Source organism: Pungitius pungitius, chromosome 9, assembly GCF_949316345.1.
Source record: "Pungitius pungitius chromosome 9, fPunPun2.1, whole genome shotgun sequence".
Classification (NCBI taxonomy): domain Eukaryota; kingdom Metazoa; phylum Chordata; class Actinopteri; order Perciformes; family Gasterosteidae; genus Pungitius; species Pungitius pungitius.
The window spans coordinates 18,245,255-18,264,853 of record NC_084908.1 but is presented as its reverse complement, the minus strand read 5'-3'; the positions used below and the strand labels follow the sequence as shown (position 1 = coordinate 18,264,853).

At 46.7% G+C, this 19,599-nt stretch overlaps 1 protein-coding gene across 1 annotated transcript in view; it reads right to left on the bottom strand.

Moving 5' to 3' along the window:
• The window catches only part of myo15ab (myosin XVAb), a 38,715-nt gene extending 19,746 nt beyond the window's left edge, over nucleotides 1-18,969 (bottom strand). The window contains exons 1-25 of the mRNA XM_062564656.1: nucleotides 18,837-18,969; nucleotides 15,818-15,949; nucleotides 13,277-15,713; nucleotides 10,646-12,787; nucleotides 10,398-10,517; nucleotides 9,992-10,309; nucleotides 9,589-9,786; nucleotides 9,178-9,419; nucleotides 8,429-8,822; nucleotides 8,086-8,168; nucleotides 7,604-7,667; nucleotides 7,394-7,503; nucleotides 5,838-5,912; nucleotides 5,574-5,670; nucleotides 5,268-5,371; nucleotides 4,693-4,756; nucleotides 4,274-4,387; nucleotides 3,014-3,175; nucleotides 2,771-2,884; nucleotides 2,620-2,678; nucleotides 2,210-2,333; nucleotides 1,994-2,089; nucleotides 1,191-1,322; nucleotides 659-784; nucleotides 176-253 (exon numbers count right to left, since the gene is read on the bottom strand). Of these exons, the coding sequence (XP_062420640.1) occupies nucleotides 176-253; nucleotides 659-784; nucleotides 1,191-1,322; nucleotides 1,994-2,089; nucleotides 2,210-2,333; nucleotides 2,620-2,678; nucleotides 2,771-2,884; nucleotides 3,014-3,175; nucleotides 4,274-4,387; nucleotides 4,693-4,756; nucleotides 5,268-5,371; nucleotides 5,574-5,670; nucleotides 5,838-5,912; nucleotides 7,394-7,503; nucleotides 7,604-7,667; nucleotides 8,086-8,168; nucleotides 8,429-8,822; nucleotides 9,178-9,419; nucleotides 9,589-9,786; nucleotides 9,992-10,309; nucleotides 10,398-10,517; nucleotides 10,646-12,787; nucleotides 13,277-15,661 (7,401 nt within the window). The 5' untranslated portion in view covers nucleotides 15,662-15,713; nucleotides 15,818-15,949; nucleotides 18,837-18,969. The remainder of the gene's footprint in view (nucleotides 1-175; nucleotides 254-658; nucleotides 785-1,190; nucleotides 1,323-1,993; nucleotides 2,090-2,209; nucleotides 2,334-2,619; nucleotides 2,679-2,770; nucleotides 2,885-3,013; nucleotides 3,176-4,273; nucleotides 4,388-4,692; nucleotides 4,757-5,267; nucleotides 5,372-5,573; nucleotides 5,671-5,837; nucleotides 5,913-7,393; nucleotides 7,504-7,603; nucleotides 7,668-8,085; nucleotides 8,169-8,428; nucleotides 8,823-9,177; nucleotides 9,420-9,588; nucleotides 9,787-9,991; nucleotides 10,310-10,397; nucleotides 10,518-10,645; nucleotides 12,788-13,276; nucleotides 15,714-15,817; nucleotides 15,950-18,836) is intronic.
• Between the last annotated feature and the right edge of the window lie 630 nt (nucleotides 18,970-19,599).

Below are 19,599 nucleotides of genomic sequence, written 5' to 3'. Positions count from 1 at the left end.
TAGGTTGTTGGTGATCTCTTGACAGAAAAGTAAACCAAATGTATCGTGCTGCACCATCGCAACACAAACTGATGAGCAATAATCAGGATATTTAAAAAGTTAGGGATAAATACTGTAAATGTTGGGTCAACATGAGAGAGTAGGTCATAATAAAAAGCGTGTTTGAATATCTCACTCGGTTCTTGCTCTGGATGAAGAGGTCTAAAACATCCTGGCGGACCATGTCGAAGTTCTTATGCAAAAATTTGTGCACCTGCAAAACAAATCAAAAGGAAAACCGTAGAACCAAATTCAAAGCAGGGACGTGTGATATTAAAAAACAGACCAACAAACACATAATAGCCCTGTAAATAACTTCTGCTGTGTCCAGCCCCACCCAAGGGTTGAAGCTAGAAAAACATTGTAGAGACAGCGTACATTGAACTAATATTAATATTTAATATCAGTTCAATGAAGATATTTCTTCCCCTGTCAGTTTCTTGTGCCGAACCGCCATCTACAGTAGATATTACACCGACTATGGGTAAGCACTCCACCAAAAACCCTACTAATCCATTTAATTCGTACAGTGTCGATGTCTCTTTTATAGTTAAATAGAAATAGATTAGTACAACTGAGATGAAGATAAAGAAAGACAGAAATAAAGGAAGAAGTGAACCTGGTACGTGACTTTCCCAGCAAAGTGCTTCAGGGTGAACTCTGGCTGAGGCATCTTTGGCCTGGCGTACAGCGGGTTGTTTCCGTGGTGATAGTGGCACTTCTGGAGGAAGGTGTGGTCTGTTGCCTAGCGATGATTGAAGACGGTTAATGTTTGGCGAGCCTTGGAAACTAAACGTCGACAGGACGTTACACGCGGAACAGCGTCTTCATATTTCACTCTGAGCAATCGGAGACATTGTTTAATATGTTTATCCCGGGAGTCATGATAGCATTTTGTTATTGATCCCAACTGGCTACAATAGACTGGTGATTTGTGAGAAATCCTATAAGTGAGATATTTTTTTTTTAACTCAATTTCTTTTCAAAGCTTTGAAATATTTAGATGATGTTATTGTCAGCTCTGTTTCAGACAAGTTCTCTCTTTTCGTTTTTTTTAAGTTTCTTGTAATCTGACCTAACTCAATTTTTAGTAGAAATGATTCCCAATAACTTTGGAAAAGAAGAGATTAGTTCGTCAAGCGCGGAGGTACCTGAGGGAAACCGCACTGGTCGTCCAGTATGCGCAGTATCCCATGAGGCTTTGCCGCAATGAGGTCGAGACAGGCCTGGTTGTGGCTGAAGGGCTGCTGCTGCCACTTGATCTGCTCCCGCATGTACTCCTCCTACACACACACAGCACAGGACGTCGTCAGGCTGCTGGGTGTCGTCCCTTTTTCGCTTCAGCGGAAGCATTGCTGCGTCCACTGCAGTTTGTGAGGTCTGATGCCTTTGTGGGTTTATGGGAGCTGTTCTGAAATGAGTCACTTTAGAAACATGGCTGTTCCTCCAATAGATTTTTTTGCAGGTTGAGTTCTCTCTGATTTAAGGTTTCAGGTAGTGATCGTTCATTTGGTGTTTCGTGAGGCAAAAAGATCTTAACATTGTGGTTTAAACAGTGATAAATGGGATTGAGACTTTTCAAACTTGTCGTAATGAATTTTAAAAGAGTCGTAATCAGTAAAGTAACAGTATAGGGACACGGTGAAACAATTATCTACAAAGTATGTGAAGTTGAACACTCCTGGATGTTCCAGTGTCTCTCTTCCCCTACACACACAGTTTAAATAATCCTATTACTGCTGAAGGCGGACTGTAGACTGCATGTGAATGCCTGTAGTTATAGTTATAGATAAGACCTTCGTTATGATTATACCGAGCTCATTCTTTTCTTTCATACTTTTCAACCACATTTAGACTGGTTTTAAACTAGACGTCTTCTAAAAAGCATACAGGCAAATTCATCCTCAAGAATACAGAGATATCCATGGTATTATTAACTTGTGATTTCCCTGACCTGCTCTTCCTGAAAGATGACCCTGTTAAAGAAGAACTGCAAAGTTTCATTGGCGTAGTTGATGCAGAGCTGCTCAAAGCTGTTCACCTGTAGCTCCTGGAAGGTAGAGAGAGGAGACAACGGGGGGGGAGCAGGGGGAGTCAAGTTAACACGGTTCACCTCAGGCGCCAACAGCGCCGTCACTTTATGGACCGAGACCAGTCTCCTCGGCTTGACCTCAAATCCATAGATGTCCAGTATGGAGACAGAGAGGGCTTCGTTTCGAGGGTAGACCCGTCCGTTGATGCGCTCCGTCAGCCAACTGAACAGCAGCGAGTAGAGGATCTTGGCGACGGCATCTCTATGAGAAACACACAATAAGGTTTCTATGGAAACAGAAAACCTGGTTCCTATGGAAACAGAGGACATCTGAAAAATCTACCCCCCCCCACCCCCCCAGCACCCGACGTCCTTTGTCCTCGCACGCCTCTACCAAAGATTGGAAGAGAATATCAAAGGCGCTTCATTCCCTCTCACTGGTCTCCTGGTACGCTTTTTTTTTCTTTTTAAATAAGGACATCAAAACGCCTCAAATAAGTGAGATAAACTTTTATTTCAGGTGACATCATCTATTCAGAAGCGCTCACCTGGCATCCACGGCACTCTCCACCGTGAGCGGAGTGAGGATCTTCTCCCTCGCCGTATCCTGAGGGACGGAACACACGTCCGTTATCTGACCACAACTCTCCGAGCCTCATGGCGCAACGACTCATGTCCGCGGCCCGGTGTCCTGCTCACCGTCAGTTTGAAGGTGACGGACTTCTGCAGGCCGTCGGGTGAGACCTGCAGTAGCTCGGCGACCACCCTGATCTCCTGCGCGCTCACCACCGCCGCGACCTCCTGACCTTCAGCCTGCCGGGACGCACGCGCATTCGTTAGCGCCGGGAAGGCATCGGCATCGTCATTATCATTCAGCCGTGAAATGAAAGGCATTTAAAAGCCTATTTGGGAGTGTGTGCGTGTGTGGGGGGGCGGAGCAACCTGGTGTGGCTGGAAGTAGACGTTCCCCAGATGAAGGACAGAGGACAAGAGTCTGTAAATGCTTGTTTGCTCCTCCGGGGTGAAACGCAGGGTGTCCATGGCACTCAGAAGACGCCTGAAGTCCATCCCGTCATCCTTTCCCTCTATGGTACAATCTCCTCCCTGCGCTCGAGTACACACATCCACAAACAAACGCACTGTTACCAACATCAACAACAACAACGCCACACTTAGCTTCAGCCTGTTTGATCACTGCTCTAATTAAGGTGAACATTAGTCGAGTTTTTTCAGGCCTCCGGGGGGGGGGGTTTCAACTTCTCACCATGGCGCAGTGATGTGAAAGCATTCCCCGGGGCGTGTTAGTACACTGCGACATCACGGCAGGCTTCTGAGCACACTTTCAGCCACGGAAAAGGGCAGCGAAATGTTTCTTGGAGTCTGGTGTTGTATCGATGTTTTCAAATGAATTAGGCCATAAGCACTGGTTACGAGGAGCGACCACCAATAACACCAATAACAAGCATTTTTTGGCACGAGCAACATGTCGCGTTGTGTTTCAGAGAGCAAGCGTATGCGTTAGCGGGATATGTATGAAATATCAGAGCGCTCCAATCAATAGAAAAACAGAAAACTGGAATACTGAGTGCTCTCTTAAGTGGTAACAATAGAACATACTTTTAGGATAGAATTAGACCTTTCATGGTTGGGCTAGAGGAAAATTCAGGGATCTAAAAAAATAAATGTAGTCCCTTGCTGCACATAAATGTAATGTCTGTTAATGATTTTGTGGTAATCCATTAAATAGTCAAGTCAGATATTTCAGTCTGGAATAATAAACTCAAGCATCTCTTGAGGGCATGTAACCACATCTATTCTCCTCACTATACTACATCCTTTCCTTATTGGTGATGTATTGGATGGTTCTGACACACGGACCCATGCAACTTGACGAGGGGTCACGAATAAAAAACATCAAGCCTGACTGGAAGGTTCACAGCGAGTAACGTACGCACATTGGATAGAAATCAGCAAATCACTCAAAGTGTCCCAGATACAAAGACTCCAGAGTGCAAAGGTCCCTTCCTCTGAGAAGGAGTTTCATATTTATGCCATTAATCACCTTCTAAAACAAATGTGGCATTCTCAGAAAACTGACATCTCATTTGTTAATGTGACTGTGAAATAGATTGCAGGGACCACTCCTCATATCTGTTTGTGTGTCCGTGTGTGTGTGTGTGTGTTTCATGTTATGCTGAGCACCTGATTCAGATAGTAGTAAGTCTCAGCCTCCTGCAGATACAGTGAGTGCTTCTCGTGAGGAGGAAGACCTGCCAACATCTCATAGAAGATGTGATAGTTCCTCTCCGATTTGGCCTGTGGATGAAAACACAGCCACAGACAAACAGACACACACACACACACGACAAACATAAATCAACTATTACGTGGATTTATTTGTAGACTTACTGAGCTGGAAACAATGCTGTGGAAAAGACAAACGGATGGATGAGCTGTGTAAAGTCGGAGTGGAATATGTTCGACATCTATCTCGCCATCTTGCTCCACGATCTCCTCTTTCTCACGATGACTCATTGGTAAGGAGACTCCACCCGACTTGCTCAGTGTGTGTGTGTGTGTGTGTGTGTGTGTGTGTTTGAGTCCATGTGTGTGTTTTTCACCTGAAAGACAATGCGGGACTTCTCCAACAGGTACTGAGACGTTATGGCACCGCTGATTACACCCCTTGTAAATGACACACACACACACACACACACACAGTAACAGGTCATGCATGTGTAATGTGTTTGGATGTCCTCGGGTCTGGCAGTAAATCAACTACTCCTCTAACAGTGTCCCTTCAACATGTTAGCGTATTCTCCAAGTCAGCTTGTAAGCCTCGTCTTTATACCGAGACACTCCTGTTGTAGACAAATGTATGATCGGATATCGTGGGATTGCACGAGGTGAAACTGAGATATATGTATATTAATGTGGTATAATGTGTCTTTCTTTGGAGCTCTATGTCCATGTAACATGCTGCTTGTTGTCCTCCATCATGCATTGGGTTAACACGTGAAATAATCTGTCACTGCTACTTAGCAATGTCTCGTTCCAATAAACTTCTTCTAGAATTTAAGGCCACGAGGATTTGATGTGATCAGATTCTTTGTTACACTATATTATCTAGATTCTCCACACTTCCAAAAAACCTTGAGTCTTTTCATTATATTTTTACACAGTTTAAAGTACTCACTCCTCCATGTAGATCTGCGTGTATTTGCCAAAGCGTGAAGAGTTGTCATTGCGCACTGTTTTGGCATTCCCAAAAGACTCCAACAGGGGCGTGGCCTCCAGGATCTGACCAATCACCACAAACAGACACGTTACCATGGCTACCTTCAAGAGGGACGACGGTTTAGTCCAAAACCAAGCAGAAGAATACTTTACCTCTATCTGATGGGAGACATCGGATGGATAAGAGAGGAAAGTGATAACAGCGTTAGCTTCAATGACCACACACTGGACTGTTAGCATCACCTCCCTGATAGAAGCTCTGTACATCTACCTGTTGTGTGACGTTGGATTTGTGATGTATGGCTGTCAAGTAACGCAGGATCAGTTTAGTAGCTTCGGTTTTTCCTGAACCACTTTCTCCGCTGTAACAAAAGCTGTAAACTGTAAATTTCTTACACAAATCCGGTCAGAAAAAGGTTTGTTCAACCTGAGCATTGAGCCTTTCACTGATTACAAACCAGCGTCCAGTTTTAATGCTTTGTCCCAATGTGCCAGTTGGAATAAAGAGAAATATCAACAACTTTCATACCTGATTACAATACACTGGTCCTGTTTGGCATCCATCATGGTGGTGTACGTTAGACTAGCAATGGCAAAAAGATGACTGCAACACAGCAAAACATTGCTTCATGAAGAAACACATTTGTGTTCTCATTGGTTGTGCGTGCGTGGCTGTGTTTGTGACATGTGAAGTGGTAGCGAAATCCATAACCCAATCCTCCGCAGTGTAACAGGAGCCTCCTGCTAACACCCGAGAGTGCTGCTGTTTACACCTCTATTCACCAGAATGCTGCATCTCGGAGCACGGCATACGACACATGTAGACAGATGCAGCACAGCATGCTGTGCTCGGGCCCAGTCAGAGGTGAGACACAGTCAAAGGTGAGACACAGTCAAAGGTGAGACACAGTCAGAGGTGAGACACAGTCAGAGGTGAGGCACAGTCAGAGGTGAGACACAGTCAGAGGTGAGACACAGTCATTGGTGAGACACAGTCATTGGTGAGACACAGTCAGAGGTGAGACACAGTCAGAAGTGAGGCACAGTCAGAGGTGAGACACAGTCAGAAGTGAGACACAGTCAGAAGTGAGACACAGTCAAAGGTGAGACACAGTCAAAGGTGAGACACAGTCAGAGGTGAGACACAGTCAGAAGTGAGGCACAGTCAAAGGTGAGACACAGTCAGAGGTGAGACACAGTCAGAAGTGAGACACAGTCAAAGGTGAGACACAGTCAGAGGTGAGACACAGTCAGAGGTGAGGCACAGTCAAAGGTGAGACACAGTCAGAGGTGAGACACAGTCAGAAGTGAGACACAGTCAAAGGTGAGACACAGTCAGAGGTGAGGCACAGTCAGAGGTGAGACACAGTCAAAGGTGAGACACAGTCAGAGGTGAGACACAGTCAGAGGTGAGGCACAGTCAGAGGTGAGACACAGTCAGAGGTGAGACACAGTCAGAGGTGAGGCACAGTCAGAGGTGAGACACAGTCAGAGGTGAGACACAGTCAGAGGTGAGGCACAGTCAAAGGTGAGACACAGTCAGAGGTGAGGCACAGTCAAAGGTGAGACACAGTCAGAGGTGAGGCACAGTCAGAGGTGAGACACAGTCAGAGGTGAGACACAGTCAGAGGTGAGGCACAGTCAGAGGTGAGACACAGTCAGAGGTGAGGCACAGTCAAAGGTGAGACACAGTCAGAGGTGAGGCACAGTCAAAGGTGAGACACAGTCAGAGGTGAGGCACAGTCAGAGGTGAGGCACAGTCAAAGGTGAGACACAGTCAGAGGTGAGGCACAGTCAAAGGTGAGACACAGTCAGAGGTGAGGCACAGTCAGAGGTGTAAATGTGTTAATTAAAGAGGGTATTTCTTTGAAAATACTCAGCAGTCGTGGGTAGATGTGGTGGATTTTCATTCAACTAAAAGAAAATATTAAAACAAGTCTTTTAGACTTTTTTCACATTTTTAGGGAAACGTGCAAACAAATATTGAGGTTTCCTGCTGAAAAACACAGAAAGACAAATAAGACGGAAAACACAACCTTCTTGCTAATTTCCCCAGTTTAACCAGACAAACACACACACACTTACGGAGGGTTGTCACTCAGGCCGCGACCTTCATACTGAAGAACCTTGTCTGTGCCATAAATGTTGAGCAACTTGTAGGGATTCACAGACACGAGGATGCTGCCTATGTAAGTCTGTGTGTGGAAGAAAAAACAGAGAGCGGATGTAGCAGACCATGTCCGTGACGTTTGATGATATTAGTTATCTCATTTGCATATTATACATTACGCATACATATGTGAGTTCCTGGTCGAAGCGCTTCTTCAGGTTCATCAGAACTGTGGTTTCATTCAGCTCACTGAAATTAAACACAGAGCACATACTGTCACACTGCGGCAGGAAGCCCGCTTACTTGACATCTAATATTAATTACTTTCCGTGACATTCAAGATGTCAAAATCAGAGAGAGTCTCTACTTGGCAGGACATAATTGTGGAATAACAAACTGCTGGTGAAATGACCCAACTGTCTATTGCAAGGGACTCCTCCAGATGTGAAGAGATGATTTAGGGTGGTGCAAGTTTGTAAAAACACTCAATGCTAAGGATTTCTTTCCGAACTCAAAAGGTTTTCATGGATTACAGAGCCTACGGATAGAAGAAACTGTAAAGACATTCATTGGAATGAGCTGCTCTACGCTGCAGCACCAAAATGCTTCTGTGTGTGTGTGGCATGAATGGCTGCGGTGCTGTGTGTTAATACTGGATTCTGCTTACGGCAGCTGTGTCATGTCCTCCATTCCCTCCGCCCAGCTTTTCGCCCGGTGGCCTGTTGTGGGCATGCTTAGGATGGAGTAGATCTGGTCACACACACACACACAACAGGTTGGCAATTAGTCCAACGCTGGCATGCAACATTGTCAAAGCTTTAAAGGATGCTGTGATCAGTTTATGCAGCAATTATATTAAATATGCAGAAAATCAAATATTCTGTTAGGTTAAGATTTGGTGGGCCATCGAACTTCATTGGGGATACGCTTCACACTTATTGCTTGAGTAACGTATGCAATTCACGAAAAATTAAATCAACTCTCATTAAAAGACAATCAAATTGAGCTACCTTGTCATACCAGCTCTGACCAGGTACCCTTTCTCTGTCGGGAGTCCAGTCCAGGGCCTGGATCTGTCCGTCAACCGGTCGAGGCGAGGGTGAATATCCCTCTAACAGCCCGTCTTCCCTGTACATGGACCACTTTGACAGATTCTGGACCGTCCCGTGTGGTAAAACCCTCTCAGCTGCCCAGACCTCTTCCCCCCCTGGCCCTCCACCATGGGCATTTCTGGCCCAGTGTCCTGAGCTTGGCCCATACGGTGGAACCACAGCGTAGCGATTATCCTCACCCTGCAGGCCTGTTGGCACCCTGTATGAGGCATAGCGAAGCTGCTGGTTCTGGACGGCTTCAGACAGACTTGGGACGTGGAAACGGCGTGTGAGAACGGAGCCATCGGGCAGCCTGTTGAAGAAGGCAGGAATCACTTCAACATAGAGCACCAGGTTTTGTGGAATATGTTACATTGAAACATCTTTATATATGATATAAATGAATACATTTCTACACAGAAACATTCCCAAGAGACCAAGAACATTTTTAAAGAAGTCAGAGAGTAAACACATTTTTTGAGGAATCAGGGACTGCATTACTTTGCTGCATAATATTTTCAGGAGTAGATTTGCCAAACGTCGCTGATTGGTAAAATGATAGACTCTTCTTGAACTTGTGTGCCATTTGCGTATTGCTTCATTCATAAAACAGGGACTGTTAGAACTGCACCCGGTCATTAGTTTGCATTTTTATTGTAGCTCCCTACCTGTATTTGACATCACGGAGTTCGTCGTTCCGCAGTGCAGCAGAAAGATTAGGAGGGGTGGGTTTGGGTATGCCGGACAGTACAGAGTTTTCTCTGAGATGATAGAGACCTTCCGATCGAAGTGCCTGGTTTTGCCTCAAAGCGGCTGAAAGGTTTGGAGCAGAGGGCTTTTGGCCCGGGATAACCAGGGATCCATCCGGGAGGATGTATGAAGCACTACGCAGGTTCTGATTCATGAGAGCCTGTAGAGACACCAGGTAGTTATTCAAGGTAATAACGACAATTCCCTAAATGTTTAAGTTTGTGATGGTTGAAATGCTATGTCTGATTTTCCTTGGGACAGTTAAACAAGAGACAATAAAACAAACAGGTGCTGCAGCAAAGTTAAACCAGGTTACATTTAACACGCACTCTGGACAGGTCAGGGCCAACTGGTTTTCGTGGGTCAATGATGATAGTTCCATCAGGCAGGGTGAAGGACACACCCTTAAGGTAAGGATTCTGTAGGGCAGCAGCCAGGCTAGGACTCTTTGGTTTCCTCGGGTCCACAATAATAGTTCCATCTGGGAGGGTGTATGAAGCTCCTTTCAAAGCTGGATTACTGAGGGCCTAATGTTAAACAAATGCAATTCCATGAATCCAAAAGCAGAAGATTAGTATATTTCACTACAAATGACTTTTACTAAAACAAGGTCTACACAAAGGCCCACTATTGATGAGAAGGGAGGAAAGTAACATCAACACACACTCAAAGTACCAGGTAGTGTTTAGGGACAACATACAAAACCAAACCCAGTGTGAACCCATAGCTAACCTTAACTAGGTTGGGTGAAAGGGGTCTATTGGGGTCATGGACCCCTTCTGGCAGTGTGAAGGAGGCATTCCGCAGGGCAGAGTTTTGAAGAGCGCCAGAGAGGTTTGGAGAGACTGGTCTTCGTGGATCAATGATGATTGTACCATCAGGCAGGGTGTAAGATGCATCTTTCAGGTAAGGGTTCTGAAGAGCTGCTGAAAGGTTCGGGGACTTTGGTTTCTTGGGGTCAATCGCAATGGTACCATCGGGGAGAGAATAGGAGGCTTCGCGCAGAGCTGGGTTGCGCAGTGCCATGGCCAGGTTTGGGGAAATGGGTTGCTGAATGAGTGAATACAAATATTATATATTATATACTCAATTGAGAATTGGTAACAATATTAGGCGGAAAAAAGGAGCAAAACATTACTTGTTGTCTTGGGTCTACAATGGTGCCATCGGGGAGAGTATATGCAGCAGTCCTGACACTCTGGTTCTGAAGTGCTCTTGAGAGGTTAGGAGAAGTGCGATTCTGGGGAATACGTGGGTCCTGTGTGGGTGGGAGGGGAGAGTAATAAAGAAGAGTACAACTGTAATAACAATTGTTGTTCCTCTATGTTTAGACAAACATAGATGGCAAGTTGTATCGTCATTTTCACTTGTTCCTCCTATACTTACCCTGATAACTGATCCATCGGGCAAAGTGAACGTGGCTCCACGGACTTGTTGGTTTTGCAAGGCATGGCCGAGCAATGGGGAGGAAGGTGAAGCTGGATATGGTGACACCAAGGTTCCATCCGGCAGCCGGTACGATGCATGCATTAACTGTTGATTTTGCAGGGCACTTCCCAAAATTGGTGAAGGGGATGGCGGAGGTCCATATGGGTACCGTCTAAGTTGCACAGGTGTCCGATAAGACGCTTGTCGTAAGTTTGGGTTCTGTTGAAGAGCATTATGGAGTTCAGGCCCAGCTGGCGCATAAGGGCTACGCCTTTGCATCATGGGGGATCGTAGAGATGAGACGTTCTGCAAATGAGAACGGTTCTGCAGGGCATCCTGAAGGAGTGGTGACGGGCCAGGCTCAGAGATGTAATCATATGGAGTAACAACAGTTGGTCCGTACGGTGAACGGAACTGTGGGGTCTGATAAGAAGCCACACCTCTCAGTGCCTGACCGTGTCTCATAGCGCCAGACAGAATTGGAGTGGAAGGTACGGACGAGGCATATGGGGGCCGAGGCATTTGAAGTGGAGACGCATAGGAGGCTTCTCTCACTGCCTGGTTTTGCAAAGCTCCGGACAGCATTGGGGAAGAAGGGGGCATAGGCTGTTCATAAGGGAACAATGGCCTTTGTAAAGGTGACGCATAAGATGCATCCAGTATAGCTTGATTCTGCAGAGCACGAGACAACATAGGAGATGATGGGGACATAGGCTGCTCATAAGGGGACATTGATGATGGCAGTCTGGAAACAAAGGATGCATCCCGAATTTCCTGGTTTTGCATCGCACCAGAGAGAGTAGGGGATGAGGGAGCATATGGTTCAGCATATTCTGTAACCATCCCACCCATGTCCAGATGATGTGATGGCTCAGTATAAGGATCGGCATAGGGGCCAGACACATACGTCTCTGGTGCATAGGCTGCATGATGGCCAGATTGAGGGGGCAAGAGGGGGGAGGACTGATGAGAAAGTTGAGGAGAGAAGCGTGGGGAAGTAGGATGTGGCATGTGTTTAAGGGAAGGCTGCGGAGAGGCGGGAGGCCTGCTTCTTACAGACTGCTGGGCCCTGAAGGGACGTCCTCGAGCCACAGGGCGGGTGGGATATCGGCCAGATTCTCTCCTCCGTTGGGGAGCACGGTGGACCATGTGAGGGGAGTGAAACGGGGAGGAGAAGGAAGAGTCCACAGTGAGAACAGAAGACCTGTTGCTTCCTATGGAGGAAGCACGGAATGGACGAACATTCTGGGTGGGTGGAGGCATTGGGCGCCCTCGGAGACCCATAGGTGAGGGTCTGACGGTACCTAAAGGAACATTTCCCCCCATCCTGGGTCGGACCAATGGTGTTGGGTCCCTGAGCAGCCGAGTTGAACGGCGAGACAAGGTAGGAGATGATGAGGCGGGACGCGCTCCTGCAGGGGACAAACTGCGACGAGATTGGGGGGGGGAGCGAGATGGTCTTCTACTGAGCTGTGGAGAGTGAGGGGGAGATGCATGACCAGGGGAGAAGGAAGGGGAGGCTGGACCATGCATCTTCCTACCCTCAAACGGACTGCGGGCGGGTATTGGTGAGGCTGGAGGACTTTGCCTCCTCATGGAGACACGGGGTGAGGAAGGTGGGGAACGCTGTCTCATTGACGCTCTTGGTGAGGGTGGAGGACTTCGCCGGATCATGGAGGCACGGGGAGAGTGAGGGGGGGAGGGTCCTCGAGCCATGGGAGATGGTGATCTCTGAGGTTGCATTCTATGACGTGTGTGATGGGAGGCCATTGGGGAGGCAGGTGGTGAGATTTGTCTCGACATAATAGAGGGCGGTCTTCGGGCATTGATGAACCCACTCCTTATCGATGGTTGTGGGGAGGGGCTGCGTCTCTGCGGTAGCATGGGGGATGGTACCGGGGAGGGCATGGCAGAAGGTTGCCGCTGCATCTGTGGGGAGGGGATAATGACAGAGCGGCGGGAAGGAGTTGGAGATGGATGAAGGCGCCGCACAGAACCCGGGGACATATTTGCTTGCTTAATAATCATGGCAGTTGGAGTAGGGATCACTTGTCCATATCCTTGTTGGTTGGACATTATCATTGGGTCTTCCGTCATCTGCTGTTGTAAAAACACAACAAAAATTCTTAGTACAATAAATTAAGAAGAGAAAAGAGAGAGCAAACATTTCGTGGGATAGCGGTAATATTTGTAATAGTATAATAGTAATAGTAATAATGAGACGAGGTTAATGTTAACAACTCAAATGGAGCCTACTTGAAGTCATATTATTGAAAAAGAAGTATCAGATTTGGAAGGCGCCAAGGAAGTCAATTTGGACATCTACAACTGTCAGTTAATGCAAAACAGTACTAATTGTGAAAATGACTACCAACTAGAAGTTTCAAGCCCTGTATCGTTAAACAAGCACACTTGCAAGGTACTGGACTGAGAAAGCAAACCGAGGCTCACAAGCAAATGACAGCGGCGTTATTTCAGATTTTCATTCCCAAGTAAAATCAGGTTGAAAGTTAACAAAGTGGCACATTAGTTAGCCTGAAGCGTTTAAGAGTATCGGGATACAAAATCAAGGACTCAACCAAAATTTACCTGGTGTTGAATCATTTGCGGAGACAACATATGTTGCTGCTGCAGCATCATCTGTTCTTGTGGTGACATCATTTGTTGCTGTGGTGACATCATTTGCTGGGGCATCATCTGTTGCTGTGCTAACATAATTTGTTGCTGGGGCATCAGTGTCTGTGAAGGCATCATTTGGGCGGACATACTTTGTTCTTGTTGTAACATCATCTGCTGCTCTGGTGACATAATCTGCTGTAGTGGTAACCTCATCTGTTGCTGTGGTGACATCATCTGTTGCTGGGGGGACATTATCTGTGGGGGCATCATCCTTTGGTCTTGAGGGGACAACATGGTTTGTTGTTGAGAAAACATCATTTGTTCTTGAGGAGACATCATCATCTGTTGTTGCGGTGACATTCCTATTTGCTGCTGTATTGACATCATGTCACCAAGCTGACCAGGTGCGAGAGGGTACTGGTCTTCATACTGGATTTCTGACATGTCTTCAAATTCTGGATCAGGGGGCAAAGTAGGTGCAAGGGCCGGGGGCACATCCAGACGCTCTTTCCCAAACAGGCGCACCTGAGGTCTTGGAACTCTAAATGTCAACTCCCCTCTCGGAACTTCACCAGTATCATTCCCATATTGATCATACTGGTCTGCATAGTGGTCCCCATACTGGCCCTGTACCTGATCTACCCCTTGACCTCCAAAGCCAGAGAACTGCTGGCCCCCGGGTGGGAATCCCCCCTGTATTCCCATAGTGGCTGCATAAGGGTCCTCATAATAACCTGCCTGCCCATCGTCATAGTAACCCCTCTGCCCATCACCGTAGTAAACTACTTGACCATTTTCATCGTAATAAACCTGAGGGTGAAGGAAACCATCAACCTCACCACCATACACATGATCCTGGCCCATTATTGCGTAGTAGTCCAGACCCTCGTCACCATACATTGCTATTGCCTGTTGGGGCTGATAACCTTGGTAATTAGCTTCCTGGTGGTTATAGTAGCCTTCAGCGGAGGCGTTATAGTAGTCTTGCATGCCATCATCATAAAGATCCCCTTCATAATATTCCAGATTTGGATCATAGCGTCCATCTTCCTCATAGTAACCCAGGTCTCGGTAGTCTGCTATCCCTGCTCCGTTGTCATAGTAACCAAACTGGCCGTGGCTTCCGTATGCTGCAGTGGCCTCGTCTTCATAATCACCATAATCATCATCATAGCCTTCATAATATTTCTGTTGACGGTCATACCCATAAGCTTCCTCGCCATGCTCATAACCGTTGTTTTGGTAACCATGGAGATGACCTCCAGAGCTGGCATATCGGCCTCGCGCTCTTTTTCCGCCCAAGCCCTGGTGTCCTGCATTTCCTTGCATTTTGGTGGACAGGAAGCGTTTGGTCAGCCAGTTGGTTGCTGCTGCAACCTTACCGAGCAACACACTTGTGTTCTTGAAGTCGTCAGGAGGCCCGTCACCGTTCTTTTTTCCAAATAAGTTTTTGAAGAAGCCTCCCTTCTTCTTATTTGAATCTTTCCCTCCTCCCAGGCGAAGCAGCATATAAGTTGGCTTCTTCCCGCCATTTTCCTTCGCTTTGTCGTCCTTCTCCTTTTTCCTCTTTTTGCTGGCCTTAAACCTCATCATGAATCGAGAGGTGTTCTTCAGGATTGACTTGCGGCGTTTCTTCTTTGCAATGCGGGTTTTTCTCTTCCCCAAACCTAGGAACAAACGGGATGTACTTTTCAGCTTCCTCCTGCTGTTCCTTCGCCTCTTGAAGCCAGAAAACTTCATGAACATCCTGGACATGTTCTTCAGGCCTTTCTTTGGAATTTCCTTTATTGGAAGCTGTGGAGCTTCTTCTTTCTTCTTGCCTTTCTTCTTCTTTGCATCAGCATCTGTTTTCCCCCCCTTATGGTGGCGGCCATCTTTCGATTTCTTTTTGCCGTATTCTTCATCATCGTAGTCATCCTCCTCTTCTTCGTCTTCGTCATACTCTTCGGAATCCACAGGTCTAGACTTTCCCCCTTTTTTTCCTTTGGCCCCTTTACCTCCTCGCCCCTTCCCTCTCCTGTCATCCTCTGAGTCTTCCTCATCTTCCTCTTCTTCACTGAAGTCTTCTTCCTCATCACTCAGGAGCTCCTCCTCCTCCTCCTCGGACTCCACTTTCTTACCTTTTCCTTTGTCTTTTCCTTTCTTTCTATCATCTTTCCCTTTGGATGGCTCCTCCTTTCCCTTCTTGCCGCCTTTCTTATCATCTTTCCCACCTTTTTTATCATCCTTGTTGGGTTTCTTATTGTCCTTTCCTCCCTTTTTGTCGTCCTTCCCTTTCGTTTCCTCCTCTTTCTTTTTCTCTGGTTCAGGTTTTCCACCCTTCTTTGCATCCTTCTTGGTGTCTTTCTTGCCCATTTTCACAATCAGCTAGGAGCACACCATGCCCTCTCTTTGAGATGCTGTAAACCTTGAAAACACACAAACACAATTATTCACTGCACCCTGGATTTAAGGTTTGAAATGTAGATATTATGATGTGATGTGTAAAGAAAGTATAATCAGGAGTCTGACCTTTAAAAAAATTCTTAGTTTAGATATGCCTAGTTGACTTTGTGCAAGCACTAGATGCCGGTTCTGATTGAGGACAGGTACACCTGGCCAAAGCAGTTCCACGCTGCCCAAATCTGGTCCCCATGAAGGCTCCTGTTCAATCGTAGAGCTTAATGTCAGCAATCTTTACCACACACAAAATACAAAACTTTGGTATTTTTACATAAACAACCCCCTTCATTCTGTGTTTAAATTGTAGCAAAATGATCAAGTAAATACTTAGCAAGACAAACTCTGTGGTACTTTAAACCGCTTCCCACCTTGGTAGCAAATGATCTCAAAGCTTCACCCGGCGATCCCACGCCTGACTAAATCCTGCTCGACAAACCTTCTCAGTTACTTCCCTGCAAGCTCTCTAAGCCCTCGTTATTTTTGCACACTGCTCTGACCCCTATCAACAGATGTTAATCTACCCATCAATGTCCAGCTCTATCAAGGTCAAAGTATCCAATGGGACAAAGGTCTAAACACCCGTGTGGAAATCTAGATCTACTTATGAATACGTGCAGTTAAGTGGATATGAAAGCTTGTAGGTGGGCTACAACAACGGCCATATTAATTCTAGGCACAGGAGCTACTCCTCACGACTCAACTCCATAATTTTTTTTCCAGCCAAACTAATATGGGGCTGCTAAATCACATAAAATCAAAAACAGTCTGCCAAACAAAGGAGTTGTAAAAGGTTGGTACGTATGAAGAAAATAACTTAAAACGCTGGGGCACTATACCGTTTATGCCTGGCTCTGGCATGAGGTGCACACAGCAGGCCGCGCAGAATGCAATGGTGCACAGCTGGAGAAGTGTTATTCTGGCTTTACAAAAGCGATTTTCAGTGGTTTTACAAAGTTGCACACAGCTTTCCTTTCTGATAAATTGGATTCAAAAATATAAAAACCCACACGAAACATGCATCTGTCTACTCTCTCTCTCTCTCTCTGCAGTCGAGTCCTTCTCTCGTAGAGTTGCAGTCAAAGAAGCAGTCTTGTGGCCGTGTCCCCAAACGCATTCACCAGGGCAGCTTTCTGTTGTAGTCACCTCCACATTCAATGACAAACAGTACAGAAGGGCAAGTTAGCTGGTCGCCAGAATCTCTGCCGTCAAATTCAAATTCACTGCGTCCTTGCAGTCGGGATCTTCTTTAGCAATTAAGGAAGAAAAAAACTGAAGCAAAGCAACATGTTGACAAAGTCTTTGGGTCGAACTCAGCTTTTTCCTTTGACCTACTCCGTCCTCTGTTGCTCACTACGACACGTTCCTTCACTCAGCAGCACAGTGCTCTGTTCACACTGCCCTCCTCAGAGTGTGGGACAGATAGTGTGTGTGTGTGTGTGTGTGTGTGTGTGTGTGTGTGTGTGTGTGTGTCTGAGGAGGAAAGAGAGACGGGCAGATGAGTAGCCTGTTTGTGTGTACGTGTGTGCGTTCTGCATTTGCGTATATGTGTTTGAGTGCAACCGAGGAGTTCCTTGTGGCGGGTCGTAGAAGCAGTCTTAATTGGTCATCTGGCTCTACAGGTGAAACTTGAGTCTTCTGGGCTGCTGAGGGGGCGGGGCATAAATAATACAAAAGGTAGAGCGAGAGAGAGAGAGAGAGAGAGAGAAACAGATACATGTATCTGAAAATGAATGCCAGTAAGATGATGTCAGATCTATCAATAACTAAATATTAACAACCTATCATTTCTTTATTGATGGGCTATATTTACGCTTATGCAGAAGAGAAGTCACATTTTTTACCTTTATGTTATCTGACCTAAATCAACTCCTCTTTTTCAGAGTAACATATACTGTCAAGTGTGTGTGTGTGTGTGTGTGTGTGTGCATATGAGCGAAGATAAGTGACGCATCATTCTAAGAAACATTCACGTTCAAATAGCATCAGCATAAAGAATGCAGGAAGCCACCTGCCTACAGAACTTCCACATGCTGAACAGCCAGAGAAAGAGCAGAGGCAGGAGGAACACCCACTTGTGATGTAGATATATGACGTCTTCGCTCAGGGAATCAATAGGAGAGGAATGACTCTCTCAAAACACACACACACACATCTAGTAAAGGATCAGTAACAGGGCTGTGATTATTAGTGCCATCAACCAAATTATTCCTCTTCCAGAGGGAAGGGGTCGGATTGCCAGATCTGTCCTGTTACAGGGTATCGGTGTTGGGTTGCCAGATCCTGATCTCTTGGTCCTGGTGTGTAAGTCTATCGGATCATTACCAAGCAGCAAAGAGCATATGTTGTGTACGTGCGTGCATGTTTGTGCATGTGCGTACAGTGTGTTCATGTCTTTGAGTGGGTGCACATGTGCATAAAAAGACGGAGAGAGTAATGAAAGAGCATTTTTTCCTGCATTTCCCGCCTGTCACTAACCGTGCATCTGCCTTTGAAGCATAATGAAAAGACCCTATCAAACATGAAGAGCCCTGAGTAGCAGCCAGTCTTCATCTTCCCAAAGCAATCGCTGGTGGCAGGTGGTCCTCCCGTCTTTTGAAATAATTTGTAGAGAGGAGACAACACAGAGAAACTGGGATTCATGCCCAGGAGAGAAAAGCAGAGCAGTGGACTTGATGGGGCTCATCAAAAGCATTCAGGTCCTGAGGGGGAGCAGTAGACCATCTTTGTCACTTTACACACACACACACACACACACACACACACTCACACGCGCACGCATGCATGAAGCAATCTGCTGCTATCTAGTGGGCCAGCATTACACCTGCAGCACCTCTGATAGTTTGGAGTTGGTTGGTCCAGGTAAGTTTACAGCAAGTGGAGACAAGGCAATTACCTGAGCACTTTGCCTTATTTTTCCATGATTTAATCTCTTTTTATAATGAGTGAGCCACGAGATGAGACACGGTGGGTAGTCTAACTCCGGGTCAAACGTGTATCTTGCAGGAGAGAAGCAGATAAACCAAAGTGTGCGGTCAAAAGGGACAAGGAGGCAGGGAGGAGGGAGGAGCGAGTGCACCGAAAAGCCTACCTTTCCTCCGGGATACCCGCACCGGGGCTCCGTAGTCACGTTTCCACATCGTCTCACAGGGAGAAAAAAAAAGAAAAAATAACAAAAAACACACACAATAACCTGAACTGCGACACGTCCCGTTTACGCCTCTCACACGGTTCCTCCTCACCTCGGACGAGGCTCCCGGCTCAAGAGCAGCAGGGGCCGGTCAGTGGAGAGGAGGGGGGGAAGAGGTGCCACCGGGACCGGAGGATGAATATTTAACGACTCGCTATTCTTCGGTGACCCGCCCGGGGGCTTGAGTTCCACCCGCCGCGGGGAAAAGTGACGAGCATTGCGGGTGGGCCGAGTCGGCCTGACGTGGTGACACACACACACACACACACACACAGACAGACAGACAGACAGACACACACACAGACAGACACACACACACACTGGTGTTCTGTTAAATAAACGAGACGGGGGTGAGGCTCAGATGAAGTGAACTCCTCGGCTAACGGCTGAATGATGTAGCCTAGCTTAAACCCCCTGTAACTTTAGCATTAGTTCGTTAGCATTAAGTTGAATGCTAGCTAAGCTAAGTAGCTTAGGTTGAACGTTTCCTCTCACCGGGGACTGAGGGGGGGTCATTAGGGGGGGCGAAATGCTCAGTTTCAAGGTCTCCACGTTGAAACAGTTCTTCCGTTGCCCGCCAGATGGACCCGCGCGCCAACAAACCAACATCCCGGTGACTCCATGACCTGGACGACCTTGGCGTCTCCCCCCACGTGACCGGTTA